The sequence below is a fragment of the Nyctereutes procyonoides genome, unplaced genomic scaffold (assembly GCF_905146905.1).
Source record: "Nyctereutes procyonoides isolate TBG_1078 unplaced genomic scaffold, NYPRO_anot_genome, whole genome shotgun sequence".
Lineage (NCBI taxonomy): Eukaryota > Metazoa > Chordata > Mammalia > Carnivora > Canidae > Nyctereutes > Nyctereutes procyonoides.
The window spans coordinates 67,977,687-68,004,536 of record NW_026575146.1 but is presented as its reverse complement, the minus strand read 5'-3'; the positions used below and the strand labels follow the sequence as shown (position 1 = coordinate 68,004,536).

Here is a 26,850-nt window from a genome sequence, read left to right as displayed (position 1 = left end):
GGAGGGGCTTGGAGGAGGGAGGAGGGAAAATAGGGAGGGATTTGGATGGAGGAAGGGAGGGAGGGGCTTGGAGGAAGGAGGGGAGGAATTTGGAGGGAGGAGGGGAGGGGGAAGAAAGAAGAGGGGAGGCGGTGGGGGGACTGGATGGAGGAGTGGGGAGAGGATGAGGGAGGGGCTTCGATGGAGGGAGGAGGGAGAAGGGAAGATAGGGATGGGAGGCGGGGTGGGGCTTGGGCCTTAGAGGGAGGAGTGGGAGGAGGGGAGGTGCAGAGAACTTGAAGTGGGGAGGAAGGGATTTAGGATGGAGGGAAAGAAGAGAGGAGGGAAGGGAGCATAGGAAGACAGAATGAGGAAGGAAGGGGTAGCAGGAAGGACCCGGTAGGAGGACAGCTGTAGGAAAGCAGAGAGGAGGGGAGGTGGGGTAGGAAGGAGGAAGAGTGAGGGGAGGGGCACGGGGAGGAATGGGTAGCAGAGTGGGGAGGAGGTGATGGCGGGGCAGCAGAAAAGGGGCCTGGGGAGGAGCAAAGAGGAAGAGTGAGAGGTGTAGAGAAGCAGGGGAGGAGGGGGGAAAAGGGGTACGAGGAAGATGAGGGCATGAAGAAATGAAGGAAGGGGATAGCCTCAAAAACACTGGAAAGAACTAGAAGGTGATGGGTGAGAACTGGGTAGGAGCAGGGTCTCTGGCCCCAGGTCCGCCTGGTTCAGGTCTCAGCCAGGTGTCCTAGGACCTCTCAGCCTCGGATTTCTCACCTGTAAGGAGGTTGTGAGGAGGGAAACCTAGCTTGTAGGGTTGCCCTATGGGTTACACGAAGTAATTCCCACTGAGTTCTTCGAGAGGACCCGCTAGCACAGCACTGTCCTGAGGACCTTCCTGTGCTGGTGGAAATGTTCTCTACCCACGCTGTCGGAGCAGGTGGCCCCTAGCTGCAGGTGGGCACTTGACATGTGGCCAGTGTGGCCGCAGCACTAGATTTTTAGCTGCACTGTATTTTAATTAATATAAAGTTTCATGGTTCTACGTGGCTCCTGGTTGCTGCATTCAACAGTGCAGCTCTAAAGTCTTATTATTTTTATTATATGTACTAAGCTTCTCTTGCATTTTATAACAGTAACAATAGCAATACTGCACTTCTTGGTGTTTATTTATTTATTTATTTATTTGCTTACTTACTTACTTTTTGGTATTTATTAAGTGCCAGGGACTGTTGTTCTAGGCACTAAGCATGGATTAACTCTTTGGAGCTTCACCATTTATCTCTGAGGTGTGCCCTCTTACGGTTTATCTAGAATACTACCACCATCACTTACTGAGTGTGTACTATGTGCCAGGCCCCCTGAGAGACTTTCGATACCCATATAATGTCATTTAACTGCAGGAGGAGAAGGAGGAGAAGGCTTAGGTGTAATAAATTTGGGAAAGGCCACAGGACAGAGTCAGCAAGATGTAGATAGCGTGTGGTTGTGTTTTTGTCTCTACTTGGATCTAAGCTAGAAAATGCTGGAGCTAGGGATGCCTGGATGGCTTAGCGGTTAAGTGTCTGCCTTTGGCTCAGAGCGTGATCCTGGAGTCCCGGGATCAAGTCCCACATCAGACTCCCTGCATGGAGCCTGCCTGCTTCTCCCTCTGCCTATGTCTCTGCCTCTCTGTGTGTGTGTGTCTCTCATGAATAAATAAATAAAATCTTTAAAATAAGTAATTAAGTAAATAAATTAATAAAATCCTGGAGCTTGCAGAGAAGGGATGGGCAGAGCAGAATTCACCTGCCCTGGAGGCTCCACCCACTGCCCAAGGGGCACCTGAGTGGTCCTACACTACCTCTTCCTAAGAACTGCTTTGTTCTACTTTGTTTTGTTTTGTTTTTCATTGTTCGTTTCTCTTCTCTGCCCCCTGCCTGCCTTTCCATTTTCTTTTTAAGTTTTTTCTTTTTGGATATTAAAAATGACACACTTTTTTTTTTGGTAGCACCTGCTATCAAGAATTGGACTCTGTTTTCCCATTCCTTGAATCTGTGCTGTACGTGTGGCTTGCCTTGACCAGTAGAATATGGCAGAAATGATGCTATAGGATTTTGCAAGTTAGATCTTCTGATTCTGTCACCAATTCCAGTACATGTTTCCCCCCCACACACACACACACCAGCAAGCAATTCTCTGACTAGCTAGCTGGCTGTTGGAGACCCTATTTACCCGGAGATAGTATCATTTTGAAATAGCTAACTGGTACACCTTCCCAAAGTAATTTCTCTGTTGTCACTCCCACTGCCAATGTATTAGAATGCCTGTCTTAGTTACTGCCCCACCCATCATGGGCAGTTGCCATGAGCTCCTGAAATTTGGGATCTTAACTACATGGAATAAGGTTTAAATGTGTTTGCTAGACCCCCTACGTTTTAGCTGAGTTTCCCAGACTCCCCTACAGCTAGGTGTGGCCTTGTGACTATTCTGACAGGTGCCTCTGGCAGCCCCAGGTGAGAGCTTCCAGGCAGTGCACAGGTGCATTCACATTCTGGGTTTGTCACTCCCTTGTTAAGGAACCTTGGGAAAGTGACTTAATTTCTGTACAGCTTAGTTTCCTCATCTGTACAGTGAGGTAGGGAATAGTATCTACCTTAGAGTGGTGTTGTGAAGGACAAACAGAGTTGTACAGTGAAGCATTTAGAGAAGATCTTGGCACATAGATTCTCTTCCATGTGGTCATTATCATTATAATAATTTTATTATCACCTCCTAAGACTGATATGAGGTTTGAGTGCAACCCTCCTCTATGCCTATTACCAGGACAAGCCTCCCTAGTGTTTATTGGTCTCCCAAGACCACGGAGAAATATTAGGAGGGAATTATATCCATCTGCCTACCCCCACTTACCCCTACCAGCACCACCACTCCAGGATAGATCGATGGATTTCATCATGGACACTCATTCGCCCTGTAGATACTTCCCAAAGCATGAACATTCGTAGGAGGATGTTGTGCCCAAGATTGCGAATATGAGAAAACCACCAAGGAGCCGACACTGATGCAAGTACACGAGGGTTTATTAACAAGCTTGAGCTTGGGTCCAGGTATACCGACACAACAGAGCAGGGACTTGGACCCTGAGGTGGGTTACAGCTGGGTTTTTATGGGCTGGTCTAGGGGTAAGGTGGGGTTTTTCAGTAAGGGTGGGGGTGTGAGAATCTCCAGTAAAGAGGTCTCACAAGCTCTTGCTTCCTTATTCTGATAAAGGCGTGCTTTGTGATTTTGCCTGTAGCCGGGGTAAGGTAGAGTTCAGTACCTGGTCACAGTGGCCTGGTCACAGTGGCCTGGTCACAGTGGCCTGAGATGCCTACCAAAGCTACAATGGCTGTACTTTTGCCAATGTTAAACTTGAATGGCCCTAATTTTCTCAGTCTCCACAGAGGAATCTTTCTTTTGCCCAAGTCTCTTTAAAGAACTGCCTACTAGGATGTGGATGTTTATTTATAGATGATCACCTGCTTCACAGAAAGGGTGAGAGTTAGTGAAGATGTGGAGGAGGAGAGGCAGGTGTGAAGGCAGGTGTGAAGCTGGCATTTTTTCACTGCTGAATTTAATGTAGTACAGAGTGGTTGGTGTGAGTGGAAGTGTGTGGAAAAGGGGAGGAGATAATTGAGTCAAGAAGGAGCCTGAGATGTTTTTCTCTTCTTTCCCCCTTAGCAGCGGGAGAGAGGTCATCTAAGAAATAAGAAAGTGGATACCTAATATAGAAAAATACTTAGATCTCCTACATCTGCTCATAAGCAGAAATCTCAAGGGACAAGAAGCTTCAGGGTGAGCAGGGAGTCATTCATCGGCAAATATCTGAGCACCTCCTCTGTGCCAGACACTGTTCTAGGACCTGGGAGTCCAGCAGGGAGCAAACCAAAGCCCCTTGTCTTAGGGAGCCACTAGTGCGCTAATTTCTGAGTGTGAACAGAGGTAATGAGGTGGAGAGGAGGGGAGGCTGCTTCAGCTTTGGAGTCAGGGAGGATCTCTCTAAGAAGGTGACATTATAGCAGAGCTCTGGTTAGCAAATATACATAATAGTAAGTAGTACCATTTCTGTACAGGTTATTAATCTCTTGAGATGCTTCTGCAGAAGTTGGTAACTAGTTGATGGGAGGTCTCTGACCCTGCTGCCTTTTCCTGTCCTACAGATCACCAAAAGGGTGCTAGCTATCAGTGATTAAAATATTTACACTAGCTCCTACTGCTGTGCAGATTGCTGATTTATTGAAATTCTTCAGTGAGAGAGACAGAACAGAGGTCCCTACCCTATCATATCTGAAACTGGGACCCTCATGGTTCCTTTCAAAAGAGTGATGATGAAATTATATAAGCCTACAGGGTAGCATAGGAACTAAGAGTGTGCCTCCTAGGTATTTACCACTCAGATTTTTTTTCATCATGTAGGTACATGATTTTGATGTTAAAAAGTAGGTTTTTAAAAGATTTATTTATTTATTTTTAGAGAGAGACCAAGCAAGCAGTTGGGGGGCGGGGGGAGGCAGGGGAGAGAGTGTCCTAAGCAGACTCCATGCCGAGCACCAAGCCTGACTTAAAAAGTAATTTTAAGGGATGCTTGCATGGCTCAGTGGTTGAGCATCTGCCTTCGGTTCAGGTCATGATCCCAGGGTCCTGGGATCAAGTCCCACATCCGGCTCCCTGCAGAGAGCCTGCTTTTCCCTCTGCCTGTGTCTCTGCCTCTCTCTCTGTCTCTCATGAATAAACAAATAAAATCTTTAAAAAATAATTTTAAGCCACCATACATCTCATGTTGACATTTCCTTCAATTCTTTTTTTCAATTTATCCTAATCCTTTAACAATTTACCTACTTCTGTACTTTATTTCTCATTATTCACTGAAGAGCTTATTTGATACAAATCTCAAAGGGGCAAAAGAATATATGACAAGAAAAAAAAAAGAATATATGACAAGAAAGCAAGTTTCTCCCTGCCTTCCAACCCTGGGTTCTCTTCTGGCAACCATTACTTGGGAGCCTTCAAGAGCTGTTTTCCATGTGCATATACACGCACACCTCTCATCTCTTCAGATTCTAACAGGGCCAGCAAAGAAGGGAATCAAATGCTAGGACTTTCTTTCCCTTAGCTGGTGGTCTGCATCTGAGAGAGGGTCCCCTGTGACAATTAATCATCTCTCCCAGATGGAAAGAAAAGACAGATTGGCTTCCCAAGAATGGATCCGGGATCCTCTCTGGGGGAAGAGGACTGCTGTGAAGACCCGGACAAGACTGAACACAGTAGATACAGTCAGCCATGCCCTGTTCCCCGCTCCTCTCGGGAATGTGCAATCCTGAGGGTGAAACTGAGGAGGAGAGAGATCTCCCCTGGTGTTGAAGAACTCCAAAAATAGTCTGCCCCATGGAGCAGGACAGGGGTGGGTTTTAGAGCCAGGCTCTCAGGTCTGAATCACAAGTCTGCGATTTACTGGCTGTGTGAGCCAGGTGACTCAGTTGAATAGCTATCAGAAGGTGTTGAGAATCAGGGGTGAGCAACCATTCAAATTCCATCTGTTGGAGGGAGACTCACCTTCTCTGAATCCCTTTTTAAATGGTATTATTTTATTTCATTTCTGGACAGTTAATAAATAAAAACATTTTCTTTGTTAAAGGTCAAAACAAACTGATAGAGCAAGACTTCCTGCTGATCTCATTTCATCAATCCCAGCCCTCTGCTCTAGAGGTGAGTAACTTGCAGATTTGGGGTGCACTGGAGGGTGCTTTTCCTTCTCAAGTACATATGTGTCTGTACCCATAGAAATAGATGCAGCTTTTATGTGCATATCTAGGAATGCATTGATTCTGAGCCTCACTTTCCTTATCCATAGAACAAGCTGGGCTAATATTACTCATGTCATAATTACAATGCCAAATGTATATAAACCTTTTACTATGATATATACACTATTATTACTGAACAAGTTGTAATAATTATATCTATGTATCATATTTCTTTGATGCTAAGATGCACTTTTAATTTTTTTTAACATTCTAACATCTCTGACATTGAAGTATGCCTTTATATTGTCAATATCTTTGGATTTTAGGATTTTAACTTTTTATTTTATAAGCTATACATGTAGAAACAAAACTGTCACATTCATGGCAAATCCTAGTCAGTAAGAGAAATTAGTTTGCACTCTAAGATTAACCAAATAGAACCCGGCCTCCCTGTCTAGTCCTGATCCGCACATAATAAAACACTTCCTGAAACCCTATAATCCAGGGTAAAAAAAAAAACTTTAATTCCCAAGTTCTGCCATGCTGAGACTTGAAGGTATGTCTTCTGGCTGTGATAGTCATTTAACAAAATTACTGGTTTTTCATCATGAATGAACAAATGAAACCTTGATAATTGGTAATCTTGTGTGCCTTTTCTTAACACCAGTCATGTTTAAATTTGGCATACCTTTATATACACATCTATGAATCCATAGAAAATATCTGACATTGTTTTATATGTTGGTGGGTTTTCTTATGAGTGATGTCAGACTGCATCTGGTTTTGCAACTGACTTTTTTCTATGCAGTAATGTGTCTTTAAGATCTTTCCATATCAGTCCACAAAGATCTATTTTGTTCTTTAAAATGAGGATAACAGCATTACCCAACTGATAGCATGGAGGAGGGCACATATTTCTCTAAGCAGACTTGGCAATTCTGCCATTTTTCTGTTTCTCTCCATACCCCCCAAGTGACTACTTCAGGGTTTTAGGTGACTAGGTTAATTCTCTCACTTCAATCATCCATCTTTTCCCCTGCTCCCCTGTAGCATAAACTGAGAAATTTTCAGTAGTAGCAAAATAAGATCTTTGGTGACAGATTGCCCTAGGTTAAATCCTGGCTGTTTACAAGTGGAATTTGTGTCTTTTCCAAGAGATCTGAGGCTCCCAAATGATCACTCTCTGGAAAGAACCTTCATATCTGCTAGTTGGGGGAAGGACCACCATAATTAAATGCAGCCACATAGTGGGATTAATTACTTCTGGTGGTTTAAAAGAATAAGTAGATTCTTTCCCTTGTGGGATGATCCTTGCAAACAGGATTCCTTGCTTAATGCTACAGCCCTGTCTTCTGGGCCACAGCCACGGGACCACAATGGGGAACAACAAATCAACTGCCTATGAATGGCCTCATGGCAGCGTTTTGGTCAATAAGGACTCCATGATCTTAGATGACTCACCTGGGCAGACCATAGGCTGCATTGAGCCTACTGATGTGTTGGTTCAGTTCACTCATCTTCTTTTTAACTTAATGAGTTACCATAATTGAGATATTGGGATATTTTGTGTTTACAAACATCACTTTTCATTCATTCAACCCTTAAAAAAAGCCATTCATAGAACATCCAGTATGTGTCAAACAATGTTCTAAAGGCTAGAGGCTCAAGGATGAATTAGAAACACACAGTCCCTACTATCCAGGAGTCTATATTTTAGAAGGTGAGGCAGACTTTAAGTAAGAAAAATATGTATATAATGTAATGAGCGCCAGCTTCTTTAGAGAATTTGGAATATCAAAACCCATCATGCCAACACCTTCATGAGAGAGAGAAGAGTAGGTAAGAGTCAGACATCAGTGACTCTAGCTGATCAAAGAGCTCATATCAGAGGCTCAAACCTTCCTGCCTCTTGAAAAGGTGTGGAAATCATCCTCTTAGGGGAAGAGGATATGCCTCAGGTATCCTGGATGTCCCCTGCAACGGCCAGCACATAGTGGGTGCTTCATGAATGTCTGTCTCTTGAGTGATAGAAGCATATATGGCTTCCCTGTTGACCAGATCTTTGGGAAAATTCATTCATTCAGTCATTAATCCCACAGTGGTTAGATTTTATGCCAGGGACTCATTCTTGAAGACCTTGGACAATTCAAAACTCAAATAATTTAAGACTAATTCTAATGAAAGTGGTTGCCATGTATCTGTACTAACTAAAGTGATAGCATAATAACAAGCAGAGTTTACAATGGACATAATTGGTCACATTCAAAAGTATGAATTTTTAAAGAATTTTAAATGGTAAGTCTTCTCATTTAAAAAATGCCTCCAATGCTCATGATTTCAAATGTTTATAATTCAAGTTAGCATAAAATATAACCATGCTGTATTTATATTAATCTACAATAATATCCTTCTTGTGACCCCACCTCACAACATAAAAACTAGATTCTTGCCAATAACTCACATATACTTATATATAACACTCCCTTGTTTCCACCCAGCCCAAGGTAACCATCAGACTGAATCCTGGGCACCTTTTCTTTGTTTTCCTTTTTTTTTTTTAAAGATTTATTTATTTCTTTATGAGAGAGAGAGAGAGAGAGAGAGAGGCAGAGACACAGGAGGAGGGAGAAGCAGGCTCCATGCCGGGAGCCCGACACGGGACTCGATCTCAGGACTCCAGGATCGCGCCCTGGGCCAAAGGCAGGCGCTAAACCGCTGAGCTACCCAGGGATTCCCTGTTTCCTTTTTGTACATTTTCCTCTCAGAGATGCTTTGGAAACTCTGCGTTAGTAATTCCAGTCAGGTTGTAATCAGGCCCTGCTGTTCTAAGAGCCAAAGCTGCCTCCTAAAAATGATTCTGCTGTTTTCACCCTCATCTGCTTTCATCCCGTGCTCCCCAAAGCCCAGAGAGCTTTGTTTCCAGGCAACAGCAGGACTTTCCACAGGCAGATGGGTTCTTTGAAAAAGAGGGGGATAAAGGGTGAGGGTGGCAAGAGGAAGAAATGGGCAGGCGTGGGGAGAGACAGAGAGAGAGAGAGGCATAGAGAGAGGCAGAGGGGTAGAGAGAGAGAGCTAGAGCCCTCTCCAGCTGGCCCGCCTAGCAATTCAGCACCACGGACAGCCCAGGCCTGACCGGTTCAGCACCGCGAACAGCGCCAGGAGCCCACTTCCGCTGTCTCCGCTAGATGCGCTGTTCTGAGCATTCCTGGGCTCACTCCACAACCGTCATCCCCAGAGTGTCTGAAAGCTGATATCTGGGTAACCAGGCTCTCTTGGCGTTAACCTCAAAAAAAAACCACAGGCATATAATACTTTACATGCCCCAAAGAGGGAATTCTGGATTTTCTCACAAAAAAAAAAGTGAGTCCTCCTCACTGCATTCACTGTAGGGCACTTAGTTGCTCGGGCTCAAAGTCCAAAAGTCTTCCTTGATTCCTTCCTTCCCCCTGCCTCTCACATACTGCCCATCAGTGAGTCCTCTCAGCTCCATCTCTAGAATGTATTCTGAATCTGTCCCACTGCTCTTCACCCCAACTGCCGCCACGTCATCCAGGCCACCATCATGTTTTGCCTGGTTTATTGTAACAGCCTCCTAACTGATCTCTCCATTTTACCTGTAGCCCCTTCTAGAGTTTTCCCCATACAACAGTGTCAGTTATACTTTGCAAATGTAAATTGATTATATCACACCCTTCCTCAATGCCCTTCCATAGTTTCCCAATGCACCTACGATAACATTCAAAGATGTTGCTGTGGCTTTTAAGACCCTAGATGGCTTCTCTAATCCTATCTCCCATTAGTTTTTCCCTTGCCTGACCACTCTGCTCACGCTGGCTTCCTTCTTTTTCCTAAGGGCCTTTACATCTGCTATTCTTTCTGCCATGAATTCTTGCATCACCAGTTCCTTCTCACTTTTTGGGTCTTATTTCAAAATGCCACCTTTTCAGAAAGATCCCTCCTGACCATTCCCATCTAAAGTGGCCTCGCAGTTATTATCACATTGATCAATTTCATGTAATTCATAGAATTAACACAAACTCTATTTTGTTCTATATTTATTGGTTTACTTGTTTATTGCAATACAATGTAAACTCCATTAAGCCACAGACTTCAACTGTCTTGCCACCCAAAACAGCATCTGCAACATAACAGCTGTTTAATAAATATTTGTTGAATTACTAAATTAGTGAGTGAGTGTAGGAATGAACAACTAGCATTAGTTTGTCTTTTTCCAGTTACTCATGGAGTCTCTAAAAAGATGTCAACAGTACTCAACTCCTGGTAGAAGAGTAGCCATAGGCACTGTCCAAGGTTTGACGGCTGTGTTGCAAGTCCCCAAGACCATTCCCAGGTTTGATGATTCACTAGCAGAACTCACAGAACTCTTCATATAGGCATACTCATAATGATGATTTATTATGGCAGAGGGTATAAAGTGCAGTCAGCAGAGGGAAAAAAGCTCATGAGCATAACACATCTTCACCTTTCCCATGGCCTCATGGTAATCAGAATTTACTTCTTCACCCCTTGACTTGCCATGAAGAGTGAAGATGTATCACAGTTAGAGTGATGGTGAATTGGGGTAATTCAATCTACCACATCAAGTGGCAGCTTCTAGCTATGAATTATTAGAACTTAATTTACTTCTATTTTTTTGTTATAAAGCATGAAACTGGCTTTCCACTTATAAAGTACTGCAAAGTTTCCTTTTAAGAGACATTTAAAAATATGGAAAGTGCATTTATTTAAAATGAAATGACTACTTACTAATATATGAATATTACATGGAAATGGAATCAGTCATGAGGTGGTTTCCATTTATGCAGAGACGTGGCAAAGACAGAAAAGGAAATGTGAAAGACTGAAGAGAGGTCAAAGGAAGACATAGAATAAGATTCCAGAAACTCTTTCTGCTCTGGGAAGGAGTCATTTCCTAATAAGTCATTCTGTAGCCTCCCCACTCCCCTCCACTCCCCTCCACCCCACTCCCCACCATCCCACTCCCACCTCTACCTCTGACCCTAGGGAAACCCCTCAAACTTGAGTTTCTTTGTTTGTGATTTTATCTGTTTATTCATGAGAGACACACAGAGAGAGAGGCAGACACAGGCAGAGGGAGAAGCAGGCTCCTTGCAGGGAGCGCAACGTGGGACTCAATCTTGGGTCTCCAGGATCACCCCTGGACTGAAGGCGGCCCTAAACCACTGAGTCACCCGGGCTGCCCCCTTGAGTCTGGTTTAAGGACAACTCTTGGGCAGCCTGGGTGGCTCAGCGGTTTAGTGCCGCCTTGGGCCAGGGCGTGATCCTAGAGACCCAGGATTGAGTCCCACATCGGGCTCCCTGCAAGGAGCCTGCTTCTCCCTCTGCCTGTGTCTCTGCCCCTCTCTCTCTTTCTGTGTTTCTCATGAATAAATAAAAAAAAAAACCTTTTTTTTTAAAAAAATAACAACTCTTAATTATTTGAACTATCAGAGGAGGGGCAAGATGGCGGAAGAGCAGGGTCCCCAAATCACCTGTCCCCACCAAATTACCTAGATAACCTTCAAACCATCCTGAAAATCTACGAATTCGGCCTGAGATGTAAAGAGAGACCAGCTGGAATGCTACAGTGAGAAGAGTCCGCGCTTCTATCAAGGTAGGAAGACGGGGAAAAAGAAATAAAGGAACAAAAGGCCTCCGAGGGGGAGGGGCCCGCGAGGAGCCGGGCTGAGGCCGGGGCGGGTGTCCCCAGGACAGGAGAGCCCCGTCCCGGAGGAGCAGGAGCTGCACCAACCTTCCCGGGCGGCGGAAAGGGGCTCGCAGGGAGTTGGAGCAGGACCCAGGAGGGCGGGGATGCCCTCGGGCTCCCGGGGACACTAACAGACACCTGCGCCCCGGGAGAGTGCGCCGAGCTCCCTAAGGGCTGCAGCGCGCACGGCGGGACCCACCGGAGCAGCTCGGAGGGGCTCGGGCGGCGGCTCCGCGGAGGGGGCTGCGGGGCAGGAGCGCGAATCCACCAGCGCAGGTCCCGGAGCACAGGGCGCCGGGACACAGCCCAGGATCCGGCCTCCCCCGGGACAGGCAGAGGCCGGGAGGGCCCAGGACAGCGAGGACGCTCCTGCCCCGAGCTGAGCAGATCAGCGGCCCCGCCCCGGAGCCCCCAGGCCCTGTGGACGGAGAGCCCCGTAGTTACTGCGGGGGCTGACTCCAGGCTTCCAGAGCTGCCATAGCAACTGCGACTGTTCCTCCTGGGGCCTGACGGGGTAAACAACCCCCGCTGAGCCCTGCAGCAGGCAGGGGCAGAGCAGCTCCCCCAAGTGCTAACACCTGAAAATCAGCGCAACAGGCCCCTCCCCCAGAAGACCAGCTGGACGGACCAGTGATACTCCCCCGTGTTCCAATACAACTTGTTTTTGGCCACTCTGCACTGAGCAAAATGACTAGAAGGAAAACCTCACTTCAAAAGAAAGAATCAGAAACAGCCCTCTCTCCCACAGAGTTACAAAATCTGGATTACACTTCAATGTCAGAAAGCCAATTCAGAAGCACTATTCTACAGCTACTGGTGGCTCTAGAAAAAAGCATTAAGGCCTCACGAGACTTCATGACTGCAGAATTTAGATCCAATCAGGCAGAAATTAAAAATCAATTGAATGAGATGCAATCCAAACTAGAAGTCCTAACGACGAGGGTTTACGAGGTGGAAGAACGAGTGAATGACATAGAAGACAAGTTAATGGCAAAGAGGGAAACTGAGGAAAAAAGAGATAAACAATTAAAGAACCATGAAGACAGATTAAGGGAAATAAATGACACTCTAAGGAAGAAAAACCTACGTTTAATTGGGGTTCCCGAGGGCGCCGAAAGGGACAGAGGGCCAGAATATGTATTTGAACAAATCCTAGCTGAAAACTTTCCCAATCTGGGAAGGGAAACAGGCATTCAGATCCAGGAAATAGAGAGATCCCCCCCTAAAATCAATAAAAACCGTTCAACACCTCGACATCTAATAGTGAAGCTTGCAAATTCCAAAGATAAAGAGAAGATCCTTAAAGCAGCAAGAGACAAGAAGTCCCTGACTTTCATGGGGAGGAATATTAGGGTAACAGCAGACCTCTCCACAGAGACCTGGCAGGCCAGAAAGGGCTGGCAGGATATATTCAGGGTCCTAAATGAGAAGAACATGCAACCAAGAATACTTTATCCAGCAAGGCTCTCATTCAAAATGGAAGGAGAGATAAAGAGCTTCCAAGACAGGCAGGAACTGAAAGAATATGTGACCTCCAAACCAGCTCTGCAAGAAATTTTAAGGGGGACTCTTAAAATCCCCCTTTAAGAAGAAGTTCAGTGGAACAATCCACAAAAACAAGGACTAAATAGATATCATGATGACACTAAACTCATATCTGTCAATAGTAACTCTGAACGTGAATGGGCTTAATGACCCCATCAAAAGGCGCAGGGTTTCAGACTGGATAAAAAAACAGGACCCATCTATTTGCTGTCTACAAGAGACTCATTTTAGACAGAAAGACACCTACAACCTGAAAATAAAAGGTTGGAGAACCATTTACCATTCAAATGGTTCTCAAAATATATCCTAAAAACTATAGAACACTTCTGAAAGAAATTGAGGAAGACACAAAGAGATGGAAAAATATTCCATGCTCATGGATTGGCAGCATTAATATTGTGAAAATGTCAATTTTACCCAGGGCAATTTACACGTATAATGCAATCCCTATCAAAATACCATGGACTTTCTTCAGAGACTTAGAACAAGTTATTTTAAGATTTGTGTGGAATCAGAAAAGACCCCGAACAGCCAGGGGAATTTTAAAAAAGAAAACCATATCTGGGGGCATCACAATGCCAGATTTCAGGTTGTACTACAAAGCTGTGTTCATCAAGACAGTGTGGTACTGGCACAAAAACAGACATATAGATCAATGGAACAGAATAGAGAACCCAGAAGTGGACCCTGAACTTTATGGTCAACTAATATACGATAAAGGAGGAAAGACCATCCACTGGAAGAAAGACAGTCTCTTCAATAAATGGTGCTGGGAAAATTGGACATCCACATGCAGAAGAATGAAACTGGACCACTCTCTTGCACCATACACAAAGATAAACTCAAAATAGATGAAAGATCTAAATGTGAGACAAGATTCCATCAAAATCCCAGAGGAGAACTCAGGCAACACCCTTTTTGAACTTGGCCACAGTAACCGGAGAAGGACAAACAGTGTATGTTCTCATTCATTTGGGGAATATGAATAATAGTGAAAGGGAATATAAGGGAAGGGAGAAGAAATGTGTGGAAATATCAGAAAATATCAGAAAGGGAGACAGAACATAAAGACTCCTAACTCTGGGAAATGAACTAGGGGTGGTGGAGGGGGAGGAGGGCGGGGGGTGGGGGTGAATGGGTGACGGGCACTGAGGGGGACACTTGACGGGATGAGCACTGGGTGTTATTCTGTATGTTGGTAAATTGAACACCAATAAAAATTAATTTATATAAAAAAATAAAATAAAATATGATCATTTAACTAAAAAAAAAATTATTTGAACTATCAGGGTCACATTTGGAATTTCCCCTATGTGGAGAACTTGTTCAATAATAGTGACTCAGTCTGTATGAGGTGCATGTATTAACTCTGATGTTCATGATAACACTATGAAGTAGGATCTGTTACTGTCCTTATTTTACAGATAAGGAAACTGAGACCCAGTTAATTCACTTCCCAAAGTTACATAGCTGGTGCGTGGTAGATCTGGGTCTGGAGGCCAGCCTTTAAAACTCCCTCAAATGCTCCATGAATGAGGTAGCTCCCTAGTGTCCTGACTAAATGTCTTGTTATCAGAGGAAATGGTGAGGAGTGAATGAGGAACCATACTCTAGATAAATCTGTCTCTCACTTATTCATACTGAACTGTGCTCAGAATGGCTGGAAGCTCATCTTCTAAAACTTCTAAAGAAAAAAAGCTTCCAGGATGCCTGGGTGGCTCAGTCAGTTAAGCATCTTTCAGCTCAGGTCATGATCTCAAAGTCCTAAGATCAAGCCCCTTGTTGGGCTCCCTGCTCAGAGGGGAGTCTGCTTCTTATTCTCCTTCTTCCCCAACTTCTGCTCATGTGTACTCTCTCTGTTTCAAATAAATAAATGAAAAAAAATTTAAAAAGCTCCCTCCCATTATGTGACATACATGGAAATGCCTAAGAAAACTAGTCTCCAATCTTAATCCTCCCATGTTCTTGCCATCTGTCCTCTAGACAAATCATGTAAATCCTTCAGGCCTTAGTTCTCTTCTCTATTAAATGAGGACAATAACATCCTACCACTCTGGGTCATTGAATAAAATAATGTACATGTGATACCTTTGCTCATCGAATCACTTGGATAAATGACAGTTATTTTGAGTGTTTTTCTGGGAAACCAGGATTCTTCAATTATCTAAACATTTGGAAAAGAAAGTTGGATCTTTGCACTATTCAAAAAATTCCAGACAAACTAAACATAAAACAAGACTAAAGTATGAGGTTGTGGAGGGAAGTGTGTTTATGAGAGTAGAAAAAAATGGATAGATTGAACTTTACCAAAATCCAAAACTTTAGGCACTGTGTAAGCAAAGTGAAAAGATAAATGAAAGGCCAGGAGAAAATATCTGCCACAGATAGAGGGACAAGCTAAGGATCAGTATCAGAATATATAAAGAATGCCTATAAATCAAGAAGCAAAAGCTATAAAAATAGAATAAAGCAGGGAGAGTATAAACAAGCAATTCACAAGCAGAAAATAAACCTGGTCAACAAACATGAAATGAAATGAAAATAAGACCACAAAGAAAGACTTTTTTCCCCCATCTATGGCTTTATCAAAAATCTAAAACTTTGATGTAGCTTCCATCAGAGCAATTTGGCAGGTAGTGATTACATTGTAAAACTTGAACAGTGATAATAGCAACAATTAGGCACTGTTCTAAAAACCATACAAGCCTGGCTTATTTTTTACCTTAACAGCAATCCTGAGAGGTGGTAAGCAGAATGGGAAACCGAGGCACAGAGATGCTAAGCGACACACCCGTGGACACATTGTTAGCAAATGGCAGAGCCAGCCTCTGACCCCAGGCGATCTGGCCTCTGGGTCCCCGGGCCTGCCACACCCCTGCCCCTCCTCCCTCCTCTCTCCCACCCTGACCGGGTTTGCAGAAGAGAGAGCCATTCAGGGGCCTTAGAAAGTTGTTGGCCTTGGCGGGGATCTGCAGCTGGGAAGTTAAGGATAACCTCCGTGCCCATCAGCAGGGGATGCACAACTCGTTCCACTGTGGCCGACCCACGGTGGGCACAGCACCATACCTCGAGCAACCTCACTGCAGCCACATTGTCTCCATGGCCCCTCCACTCCCTTCCTTACCCCACAGCAGGTGCCGGCTCCCCTGCAAGGCCTCCCACCCTCCCCAACTCCCCCACATCCCCCCCACCCCTACCCCCATAGCCTCCGAGTCTGCGCAGCCGCAGTCGCCGCCACTCCAGCTCTGCAGTGCCGGGACTGGGTCTGGTTGGGGAGGGTGAGTCCTTGGAGGGACCCCCGCGGGCGGGAGGTGGGTCTGCGAGACGGGCCTGGGGGCGCGGGCAGCCACCCGAGAAGCGCGCCTGTGAATTTGTGCGAGCCCGTTAGTGTTTGGGGGCGGGATCGGAGGCAGTCCTAGGATGAGGGTCCGGGGAGGGGGTCTCTCGCTCCCTCCGCACAGTCCTCCGGGAGAGGGCTGGACTGGGGCTGGGTCGGATCTGTTCCTCCCCCAAGCATTGACCGCCCGGCCGGCGGCCGGTGCACCGCAGCTGAATTCCGATTTCCGCACCAGGAAGGGAACAACCCTGCATCCCGCAACCTCGTGGGTCGCTGGGCGCACGTGCGCCCCGGGCTCGCGGGGGTCTCGGCGTCTGCATCCGCCGTCCCGGTGCGTGTAGCACGTCGGGTCCGTGTGCCCACCCCGAACACACCTGCGTGCGTGCGCATCCGTTGTGTGTCTGAGTGCGCGCGTACCGCTCTGTAGTGGCCGGGAGTACAGGCGCGGTGGTCGGACGCGCTTGCCTCCCCGCCCAGCTCGGATGAGCTGTGTGGCTTTGACCGAGGACCGTCTCCGTCTGTAAAATGCGTGGAACAGTATCTGCCGCAGGGAATGATGGCGATGATTACATTAGGAAGGTGTGGCGCACTCCTGGGAACCGTGGCTGCAGCGTTACCGATACAGTTGTGGGGGTCAGTTGTGGCTACCTCATCTCCCTCCTTTTTTTCTCGGGAATGACCAGTTTGCTGATTCGCTGAGAACACGGAGACTGTGAAGTGTGAATTCCTTCACGAGCACACCCCTGCCACCCCCCATATTTCTCTCTGTCCCTCCCCACCCTCCAGCCAGCTAGATCCAGGCTCCTGTAACCCGGACCCCAGGCTCTTGTCTTCTCCCTCCGTCATCCCTCTTCCCAGGTCTTTTTCCCCTCAGCTTAAACACATGATTATAGCTGACATTAAAATCTAAACAGAACCCACACTCATGCTCTCTCACAAACTTTTCCAACAATACTCGGAAAGTATTGTTTATGCTTACAGCTTCCTTTCCTCACCCTCTCAAACTTCCCAGCGCACAGCGAGGTTGCAAATTGGCAGCGCCACAACCTGCCCTATTTGGCTCGCTGGCATAATATCTTCCTTTTAAACATCTGTAAGTATTTTAGAATGGGGAAGATGTCATCTGAAACTATAAATCTCCGGTGTTCTCTTGAGGAATCAGAAGATAGGAGACATTGGGTGCACGTTTTAACTGGGCAAATATTGGTTGGGCTTCTGACAGGAACCAGATTTTTCCTTTGCCACACTCGCCACTACTCCCTATCACCGCTGCCCATAACAGGCATCCATTGGCATTTGCTCACATTCTCCTTACAATAGAGAAGTATTTCTCTGGACCCGAATTTCATTTTCACTTTCAAATAGTGAAGTAAAAGGGAGGGAGAGACATCTTTATTTTTTTAGGTCTATTGCATTTGTGTTATTTGCCCAACTCATGAAGGTTGAGCCTTGCTGCTGGTGTTCTGTCTGCTGTGACACCAGGTCTCCTGCTCTGCTCGTTGGTCTTTGCTTGCTATCCTCTTGGTGCAGGAGAATGTGAGCCTCTGAGCATGTTGCATTCATCCCCAAGTCCCCAGTACTCAGCACAGGTCTTGCACAAAATTCTGGCTGAGAAATCTTTGAGAAAGTCATTTACATTCAAACACACGTGGGTGGCAAAGGTCCCATGGGATGTGACGTCTCTGCTCAGCCTTAAGGTGTGAGCACGAAGGCCAACACAGAAGGGCAAGGGTGAGCCAGGCAGAGGAAAAGCCTGTTTGTTCCTCCACTCGTCAGGCACTCACTGTGTATGAAAGTCTCCTTTGGTCTCTGCATAAAACTCACAACGACTCTGTGAGTAGCCGCCGTTACTGGTTACTGTCGACACCCCCACTTTACAGATGAGCACATTGAAATGTGGAGGATTTAAGTCACTTGCCTAGAGCCACATAGTGAATCCGTGGTGGAGCCGTAAGTTCTCATCTCACCATGGTGGCAGCTGTGAGCATCCCATTAGCACTAGCCATTCTTTCCTACCTTCGACTATTTTCTGTCGCATTGGTGCCAACACTACCATTCCCCTATTCTTTTTCCTTTACACCCCTTCCTCTGTTTCTCTTCTAGCATTTGTATTTAATCCTTGTGGTAGGCAGGAAGATGGTTCCCCAAAGATGTCTACGTCCTTATGCCCAGAACCTATGAATACATTGGTTATAGGGTGAGGGCCAATTATGGTTGCTAATCAGCTGAAGTGGAGATGGGGGAAGTGGTGAAACTGGATTCTTCATGCAGGAGCAAAGCAACCACAAGGATCCTACAAGGTGGAAGAGGGAGGTAGACGAGTCAGAATCACAGTGACACACCATGAGAAAGACTTAAGTGGCCTATGCTGGCTTTAGTGATGGAGGAAGGGGCCATGGAGCCAGGCAATGCAGGTGGTTTAAGATATTGGAAAAGACAAGGAAATTGATTCTCTCCCAGAACCTCCAGAAGGAACACAGCCCTGAGACACCCGATCTTAACCCAGTGAGACTCATTTCAGACTTCTGAGTTGCAGAACTATAAGGTGATAAGTTTGCATTGTCTTAAGCCCCCCAATTCATGGTAATTTCCTGCAGCAGCCATAGGAAACCAACAGTATCTAAAGCGTCCTTTTAATGTCTGAATGTTACAAACATTGATGTTGGAAATACTGCAGAATGAGGTTCAAAAAACACAACAAAATACATGCAATGTGCAAGTCTCAAAACCAACATTTGTTTACCTACATATTGAAACAGAAATGTGCAGGGAAACCACAAATAAAGTTCCACAAAATTTAAACAATTTGTATTTAAGTTTCGTTTTCTGTGAGGTCTAAAACACACAGAGCAATGGGCATGAAGTGTGCAGTGCAATGAAGGGAAAGCTGAGTGAATTTGCACAAGTGTCTTTACCTGTAGGACCACTACTCAGATCAAGATATAGAACATCTCCAGCACCCCAAGAAAGTTCCCTTGCAAAAAAAAAAAAGAAAAAGAAAAAAGAAAGTTCCCTTGCTTCTCCCCTGTTCCCAACCCAACCCAACCCAACCCAAATGGATGTTACCAAGCAACATCCATTTCTTTGCCTGTTCCACACTTTTAAACAATTAATAAAATCACATGGATGTTCTCCTTTGTGTCTGGCTTTTCTCGTTCAGTTTAATACATATACTTTTAGATTCATGTGTGTTATTGTGTGTATCCTTTCTGTTTGTACCCTTTATTTCTGAATAACCCTCCATTATATGAATAAACTGTGGTTTACTTGTCCATTCTCTGACTGAGAGACACATGGGTTGTCTGCAAATATGAACATCTGTATTCTACGAATACGGCTGATAGCAACATTTGAGGACAAGTGTCTGTGTGGACATGATTTTCCTTTCTCTTGAGTGAGTGTCTAGGAGTGAAATTGCATGTTCAGTTAGTAGATGTTTGTCAAATAGTTTTCCAAGTGGTTGAGCCAACATACACTCTCACCAGGACTCCTGAGTCATTGCACTTTTAAAGTCTATAACAAAGGGAGGAAGCTTTGTTATAAATGGAAAACCAGTATCTCCCCCTTCCCCTCCCCCTTTGTTTACAGTATGTAGAGTAATCATAAAAATATGCACAGGAAAGCACCACCTTCTGGCTGGATACTTTGCCTGAGCAGGAAGATGCTCTCTCTCAGAGAGGGGACAGGGGTGGGAAGGTAGGAAGGCATGTTAGCATCAAATCCAGACTTTCTCATCCAGGCAGTGGAACTACCTCACCCCTTTTCGGCTACCATCAAAAACCCCAGAGAACAACCAGTGTTGTTGGGGATATGGAGAAAAGGGACCCTTGTGCACCATTAGGAATGTGGATTGGTATGGCTGCTGTAGAAAACAGTATGGAGCTCCTGGAAAAACTAGAGAGAATTGCCCCATGACCCAGCAATTCCACATCAGGGCTTATTCCCCAAAGAAATGAAAGGAGGGTCTCAAAGAGATATTTGCACAGTCATATTCATAGCAGCATTATTCACAATAGCTGCAGCATTGATCGGACAAGCCAAATGTGTTGTTCAGCCTTAAAAAGGAGGGAATTTCTGTGCTGCAACCTGGATGAACCTTGAGGAAGAACATTATGCTGCGTGACATAACAAGGCACAAAAGGACAAATACTGTATGATTCCACTTACATGGGAAGCTAGGGTAGTCAAATTCATAGAGATGGAGTGGGATGGTGGTTCCAGCGGCTAGAGGACGGGGTGGGGTCCATGGTGGAGTGGACCAGAGGGGTAGGACCAGAGCAGAGCTAAGGCTGGGACCGGGACCGTATTTTCTATGACAGGAGCAGGTGCGCTTAGCACCGGTTGGATGTGCAGGTGAGGAGACAAGTGGACGGTGGAGGGAAAAAGGTGGAGCCCGGGAGGCAGGCTGTGCCCGGGGCTGGGGTTTCCAGGGTTTGGGAGTTGTCCCTGTCTGTAAGGAAAGCCAACATGATGATTAATAAAGTTGAAGCAAAGAACATAGTCTGCATATCTGCTCTTAGTGTCTTAGTTTCTGACATGAAAACATTTCAGATCTACTCACAGGTACAGGGATAGCCCTAAAAGCCACATCTCCCCACTTTGCAGGTTCAGAAATCATCATTTGTTTGCTTACTCTGACTTCCTTTGATCTGTCTTTTTCCTTTGCTGTAGAAGTATGTATGTATGTATGTATGTATTAAGTAGGTTCTACACCCAATGTAGGGCTTGAACTTACAACCCTGAGATAGAGTTGGCTGCTCTACTGACTGAGCCAGCCAGGTGCTCCCCCAGAAGTATTTTATTTTATTTTATTTTTTATTTTTTTAAAAAAAGACTTTTAATTTTTTTTTATTTATGATAGTCAGAGAGAGAGAGAGAGAGAGAGAGAGGCAGAGACACAGGCAGAGGGAGAAGCAGGCTCCATGCACCGGGAGCCTGATGTGGGATTCGATCCCGGGTCTCCAGGATTGCGCCCTGGGCCAAAAGCAGGCACCAAACCGCTGCGCCACCCAGGGTTCCCCCCCAGAAGTATTTTAGAGCAAATCTCAGCCATCATGTTAATTGGCTTTTACACACTACAAAAAGATCTCTAAAAAAAAAAAATAATAAAATGGGTATTTTCTGACCTGTCCATAAGACCATTTCCACACCCAGCAGAAATGATGAGACTGCCCTGACATCATCGAAAATCCCAAAGCATCATCAATTTCCTTGATTGTCTTGTTTCCTTGATTTTTTTTTCACACTAGGTTTCTTTGACTCTGACTCCAAACAGGGTCCCCACATGCAATTGACTGTGTGTGTGTTCTGCATTTGATTATTTAGTCACTAATATCTCTTTGGATCTAGACTATGTGCCCTGTGATTTCTAAATTTGCTATAACGATTTTTATTTGTGTACACCTAAGTAAAGAAGAAAATGCTTTAAAGCTTTTCCCCCCTACACCAAGAGGATTTACTCCTTTAAAAAAATTACTATTTGCCAGAGCAGTCTGTAGGTTAAAATAATGCAAGGCTGATAATACAGACAGCTCCCTAGAATAAGGAGCTAAACCAGCTGTAGAGTCCTAAGGTAAAGGATTACACAGTGTCACTCAGCTCCTTGCAAACAATTTCTTGAATTTTGGGTTGACAGGATAGAGAATGAGAATACTAAAGAGCTTTTCCTTTTATTTTTTTAAAAGATTTTATTTATTTATTTTTTTTAAAAGATTTGCTATCTGTGAGAGACACAGAGAGAAAGGCAGAGACACAGGCAGAGAGAGAAGCAGGCTCCCTCAGTGGAGCCCAATGCGGGACTCGATCCCAGGACCCCGGGACCTCAACCTGAGCTGAAGGCAGATGCTCAACCACTGAGCCACTCAGGCGTCCCAAGAGCTTTTCTTTTTAAATTAGACCTTTAACCTCCACCTTGGGAATGCTTCTAGGTTTTCCTTTATGCCAGCAAAGGAGAATGTTGGGGCTGTTGGGGGCTGGCAGGAAGACCATGGCCCTTATCTTTGCAGCCAGAGGGATTCTGGGGGTGAGTCTCCCTAAAACCTTCTGGCTGTGTGCTTTGGGCTGCGGAATGAACATGCGTGTGAATGTGCTGCTCTCTGGCTCCTACCTTGATACTCCTATTCCCTTTGTTGCCTTATTTGCCTCTAGGGCACCGTTCGGTGCGCTGTCTCTCCCCACTGGGCCCTGCTAGAATGCAAGCTGCACAAGGGCAGTAAGCTGGGCCTCTGGCACTGCTGTGTCTCTGGCCCCTAGAAATAGTGTGTGGCACACAGATGGCCCTCCGTAAAAACTTGTGGATTGACTAAATGTTTGTCAGGTTCTGAACTCTGTGCCTGAGGAAGCTGACAGATTGTCTGAAGAGAAACTTGTCTCAGAGACCCTACGTCCTTGGAAGATGCAGAGCCTCAGGCCTGAGCAGATTCGGGGGCTGCTGGAGCCGGAGAGGACCAAGATGCTGCTGCCCTGGGAGAGCAGGACCTGGGAGAAGCGCATCACCTCCACCAAAGACTGGGTGGCTGTGGAGGTTGAGGCTGCCAGCTGTGACAGTGATGAGAAAGGTGAGGGGCAGGTGTCCCATGGGAGGTGGGGGGAAGGTTGTGGCAGAGCCTTGGGGAGAGAGACACACTCATTCCTTCACTCATTCATTGGACAGATATGTGTCCCCCAGCCTTTGCTGTGTGGCAGGTCGCCCCAAAACTTAGTGACTTAAAGCAATAGCCATTTCTCTGCTCACAATGCTGCAGGTCAGTGTATGATGTGGCCTCAGGGGACAGTTCTCCCAATGCCCATGCCTGCATTTGAGCTGGCAAGCCAGCTGGTTGACGTGCAATCACCTCACTTATATGTCTGAGTGGTTTGATGGCACTGACTTTGGGCTACTTGTCTCCCATAGGCCAGCCCAGGCTTTTTCTCATGGGGGTGGTTGCATGGCAAGAGAGGGAAAGCCTCAATTCACAAGCACTTTGTAAGCTGTACGGGCACCCAATTGCTCACACGCCATTGGTCAAAATAAGCTATGTGGTCAAGTGCAGCATCATCAAGGGAAAGGGCTGGACACAGGGATCAGTGAACGGGTGGAAGGCCATTTGAGACAAAAAATTACCAAAAACACCTACTATGTGCTGGACGCTCTAGATCAAGCAGTGAATGAGATGGCCCCAGGAGAGTTTAGATTTTAGTGGAGAAACAGACAATAAACAACTAATGAAATAAAAAGGAAAGTAGTGTCTGATGAGAGCTCTGAAGACAGTAAAATGGAATGATTGACGGAGAGGGACCCAAGGGTGCTCAGGGAGGGCGAGAGAGGCAGGAGAAGGGGTCATTTACTCGAAGAGCTGGTGGTTGCGAGTGGGCAGCTGGAGCCGCACATGCAATAACCCCGCAGTGGTGACAAGCTTACCGTGTTGCAGGAGGCTGTGGTAAACAGAGAAGAAACAGTTGTCTTCCTTCATTTGAAGGAACTGAGACTCAGGTGGCAGATCACATTCAAGTCTCCTATTCACTGTGACCACCTGGGCCATGTGGGCCAGAATGTGTGTGAGCTGGCGGGTTATGCAGGAATGAGGAGGACAGGAGTAGGATGCCAGGTGGAGGAGCAGGGAAAGCTCCCCAACCCCCATCCCCACCCACCGCCAGCTGGCCTGGTCACTGGCTCATGGCTCCCCTGGTCACTGGCTCATGGCTCCTTTTCCCTGTACTCAGGTCTTTCTTCTCAAGAGCCTGGACTGGCCCAGGAGTGGAACCCGGTGGAAGGAGATGAAGAATCTGAGGACTCGCAGGTGAGTTGGGGATTTCCTCCTCATTTGCTCATTCCACAGCCATTTATGGAGCACTTACTATGTGCCAGGCAGTGTTCAAGGCACTGAAGTACGACAGTGAATGGGATAGAAATGGTGCCTCCCTCTGTTGGATTTACAGTCACTAACGTGGACAGACAAGCAAAATAAGTAGCTAAATTACAAATCATGCTGGATGGTATTAAGTGCTATGGAGAAAACTAAGCCAGGAAGGGGGTTCAGAAGTACAGGGTAGGGGTAGTATCCAGGGAAGTCTCTACTGAGAGGGAGAGGTTGGAGTAGAGGCAAGAAGGACGTGGGGGAGTGAGCCTGGCAGATGTCTAAGTGGGAAGAGGTTCTAGGCAGAAGGCACAGCAAGTGGAAAGGCCTTGAGGTAGGAGTGTGCTCTGCACATGTGAGGAACAGCCATAGGAGTCAGTTGCTTGGAGAAGAGTGGTGGTGGGGGAGTAGGAGGAGACAAGGTCATGGAGGTGTTGGATGATGTAATATCTGTTGACCATGGTAAGAATTTGGCTTTTACCCTGAGTAAAGATGGGAGCTATAGGAGAGCTCTGGACAGAGCTGGGAACAGTTCCAACTTCTGTTTTAACAGGACCCCTCTTGCTGCCAGGTTCCATTCCAGAGGGTTGGGTGTGTCTTATGGGCAGTGGGGAGCCATTCAAGGGATTTGCAGATGCAGAGAAGTCACGCTGGTAGCCCATGTGGAAGGAAGGGGGTTGGATGAGGTGGAGGAATGGGTGTAGAAGCCAGTTAGGACCTCCAGGTAGGAAACAAAAATAGATGGGAATGACATAGGTAGGAGCTGCCACTCACCTCATGAGGCTGATGCGATTCTCAGTGCTTCTCTTTATTAATTCATTTATTAACCAATTCATTTATTAACCAAGGGGAGGTGCCTAGAGGGTCTGCAACAACATTCATTCATTCATCCATTCACTGAGCTCTGACTTGTTCAGCCAGCACTGACAGAGTGCATGCTGGGGCAGGGGGCACCTCTCACTGGCCGGCTATGGGTCCTGACCCAGCTGAGCTTCTGGCATCCACAGAGCCTCCTTCCTCCTGGTGGTCTCCTTCCCAAAACCAAAGAGGATGAGGCCGTGTGGGACCAGAGACCATGAATAATAATAATAGCCAGCTTCCACAGACCTCACCATGCAGTTTCTTCAATTTATTTGATTCTTTTAACGGTTTCTTGAGATAGGATTTGTTATGGTCCCATTTTAAATATGGTGAAACTAAGGCACAGAGGCATTAGGTAATTTTCCCTAGATGACTCAGCTTGTGAGTGATAGAGCTGGGATTTGAATCCAGTACATCTCTTGAGCATTCTAGTATTCTGCTGGTCTGGGATTTTATCCTCTCCCAAGAGAGGACCTGGGATAAGGCATAAGGGCCTGTGCTCATCCCACGAATCAGACGTCACTCACCTCTCATGTCATAAATGCAAGCCTCATCTAAGTGCATGAGGTTAAAAGAGAAACACTAACACCCAGAGATAACCCCTGGTGGGCAAAAGTTGCTGACAGAACCTGTCTACAACATCCAAGATTGAAATAGCTTTCCCTTTGCGGAGACCTAAATGAAGGAGGATTTGGAGTACAGATGATGAGGTGCTTCTTATTCTGGGCTCTGGGGACATGGGTGCTCACTTCCTGAAGATCCATCAGGTGGTAATTAAAATGTGTGCAAGTTTCTTTTTGCATATTACACTCCAACACAATGTTTTTAAATTTTTTAAATTTATTTTTTGAAGGTTTTATTTATTTATTTATTTATTTATGAGAGACACAGGCAGAGGGAGAAATAGGCTCCCTATGGGAGCCCAATGTGGGTCCTGGGATCACGACCTGAGCCAAAGGCAGATGCTCAACCACTGAGCCGCCCAGGCGCCCCCAAGAGAATGTTTTCGAAAAGTTGCCATGAATCCTTATAGATGTTTTTCCTCTTGGAAACTGAGACTAGCTGGGATGTATTGTGTGAGAGATTTGTGAGGGAGCATGCTCTTGGGAGGAACCTGCAGATAGTGAGGGGAGCTTGAAAGAGCCAGTGGGAGGGAGGCAAATATATGGGTTTAACTGGGGTCCACCCTGGGCCTGATCCCATGAGGAGCTCTGGAGCGTCCATAGCCCTCGCCCTCCTGTGAGCCAGGGGGAGTGTATTATGCCCCATCCCTGGTATGGACGGCTGACCTCCCACATGATTCCCTGAGGTGGGGGTGGAATGGCTTCCATTAGCAAAGGGCATTTCTCAGAAGGGGGCAATCATAAACAGAAGAGATAAACCATAGTTCATGGCCAATATGCACAGCAGTTGGAAGAGCAACAAAGGGGAACAAGGTAAGGGGCTGATGAGGCCATTATTAGTGGTAGAAGTTGTGTGTGTGCATGTACGTCAAATGTCTGCATGTCAGATGACCTGTATTTATTACATTTTTCTTCTTAACTTTATACTCTGCCTTAAAAAATGATAAGAATTTCCAATAAAATGCACAGGTCAGTGAGTGTGTACATGTGTATATGCCCGTGTAACCACAATATTCTGGATAGTTTTCCATGTTGATATATATTGATCACCTTTGTTCTTTTTTAAAATCACTTTTTTACAGCTGCCAAAATATTCTGTAGTATTCTCGGTCATACCCATTTCCTCAGCTGATGAATTGTCAGATTTTTAGTGTTGTTGCCACAGAAAAATAAACATCTGTCC

At 45.9% G+C, this 26,850-nt stretch overlaps 1 protein-coding gene across 1 annotated transcript in view; it reads left to right on the top strand.

The window, feature by feature from the left end:
• Window positions 1-26,850, top strand: part of SMIM17 (small integral membrane protein 17) — a 29,271-nt gene that overhangs the window by 430 nt on the left and 1,991 nt on the right. Inside the window, exons 2-4 of the mRNA XM_055309530.1 lie at window positions 5,630-5,700; window positions 22,665-22,905; window positions 24,050-24,126. Of these exons, the coding sequence (XP_055165505.1) occupies window positions 22,743-22,905; window positions 24,050-24,126 (240 nt within the window). The 5' untranslated portion in view covers window positions 5,630-5,700; window positions 22,665-22,742. The remainder of the gene's footprint in view (window positions 1-5,629; window positions 5,701-22,664; window positions 22,906-24,049; window positions 24,127-26,850) is intronic.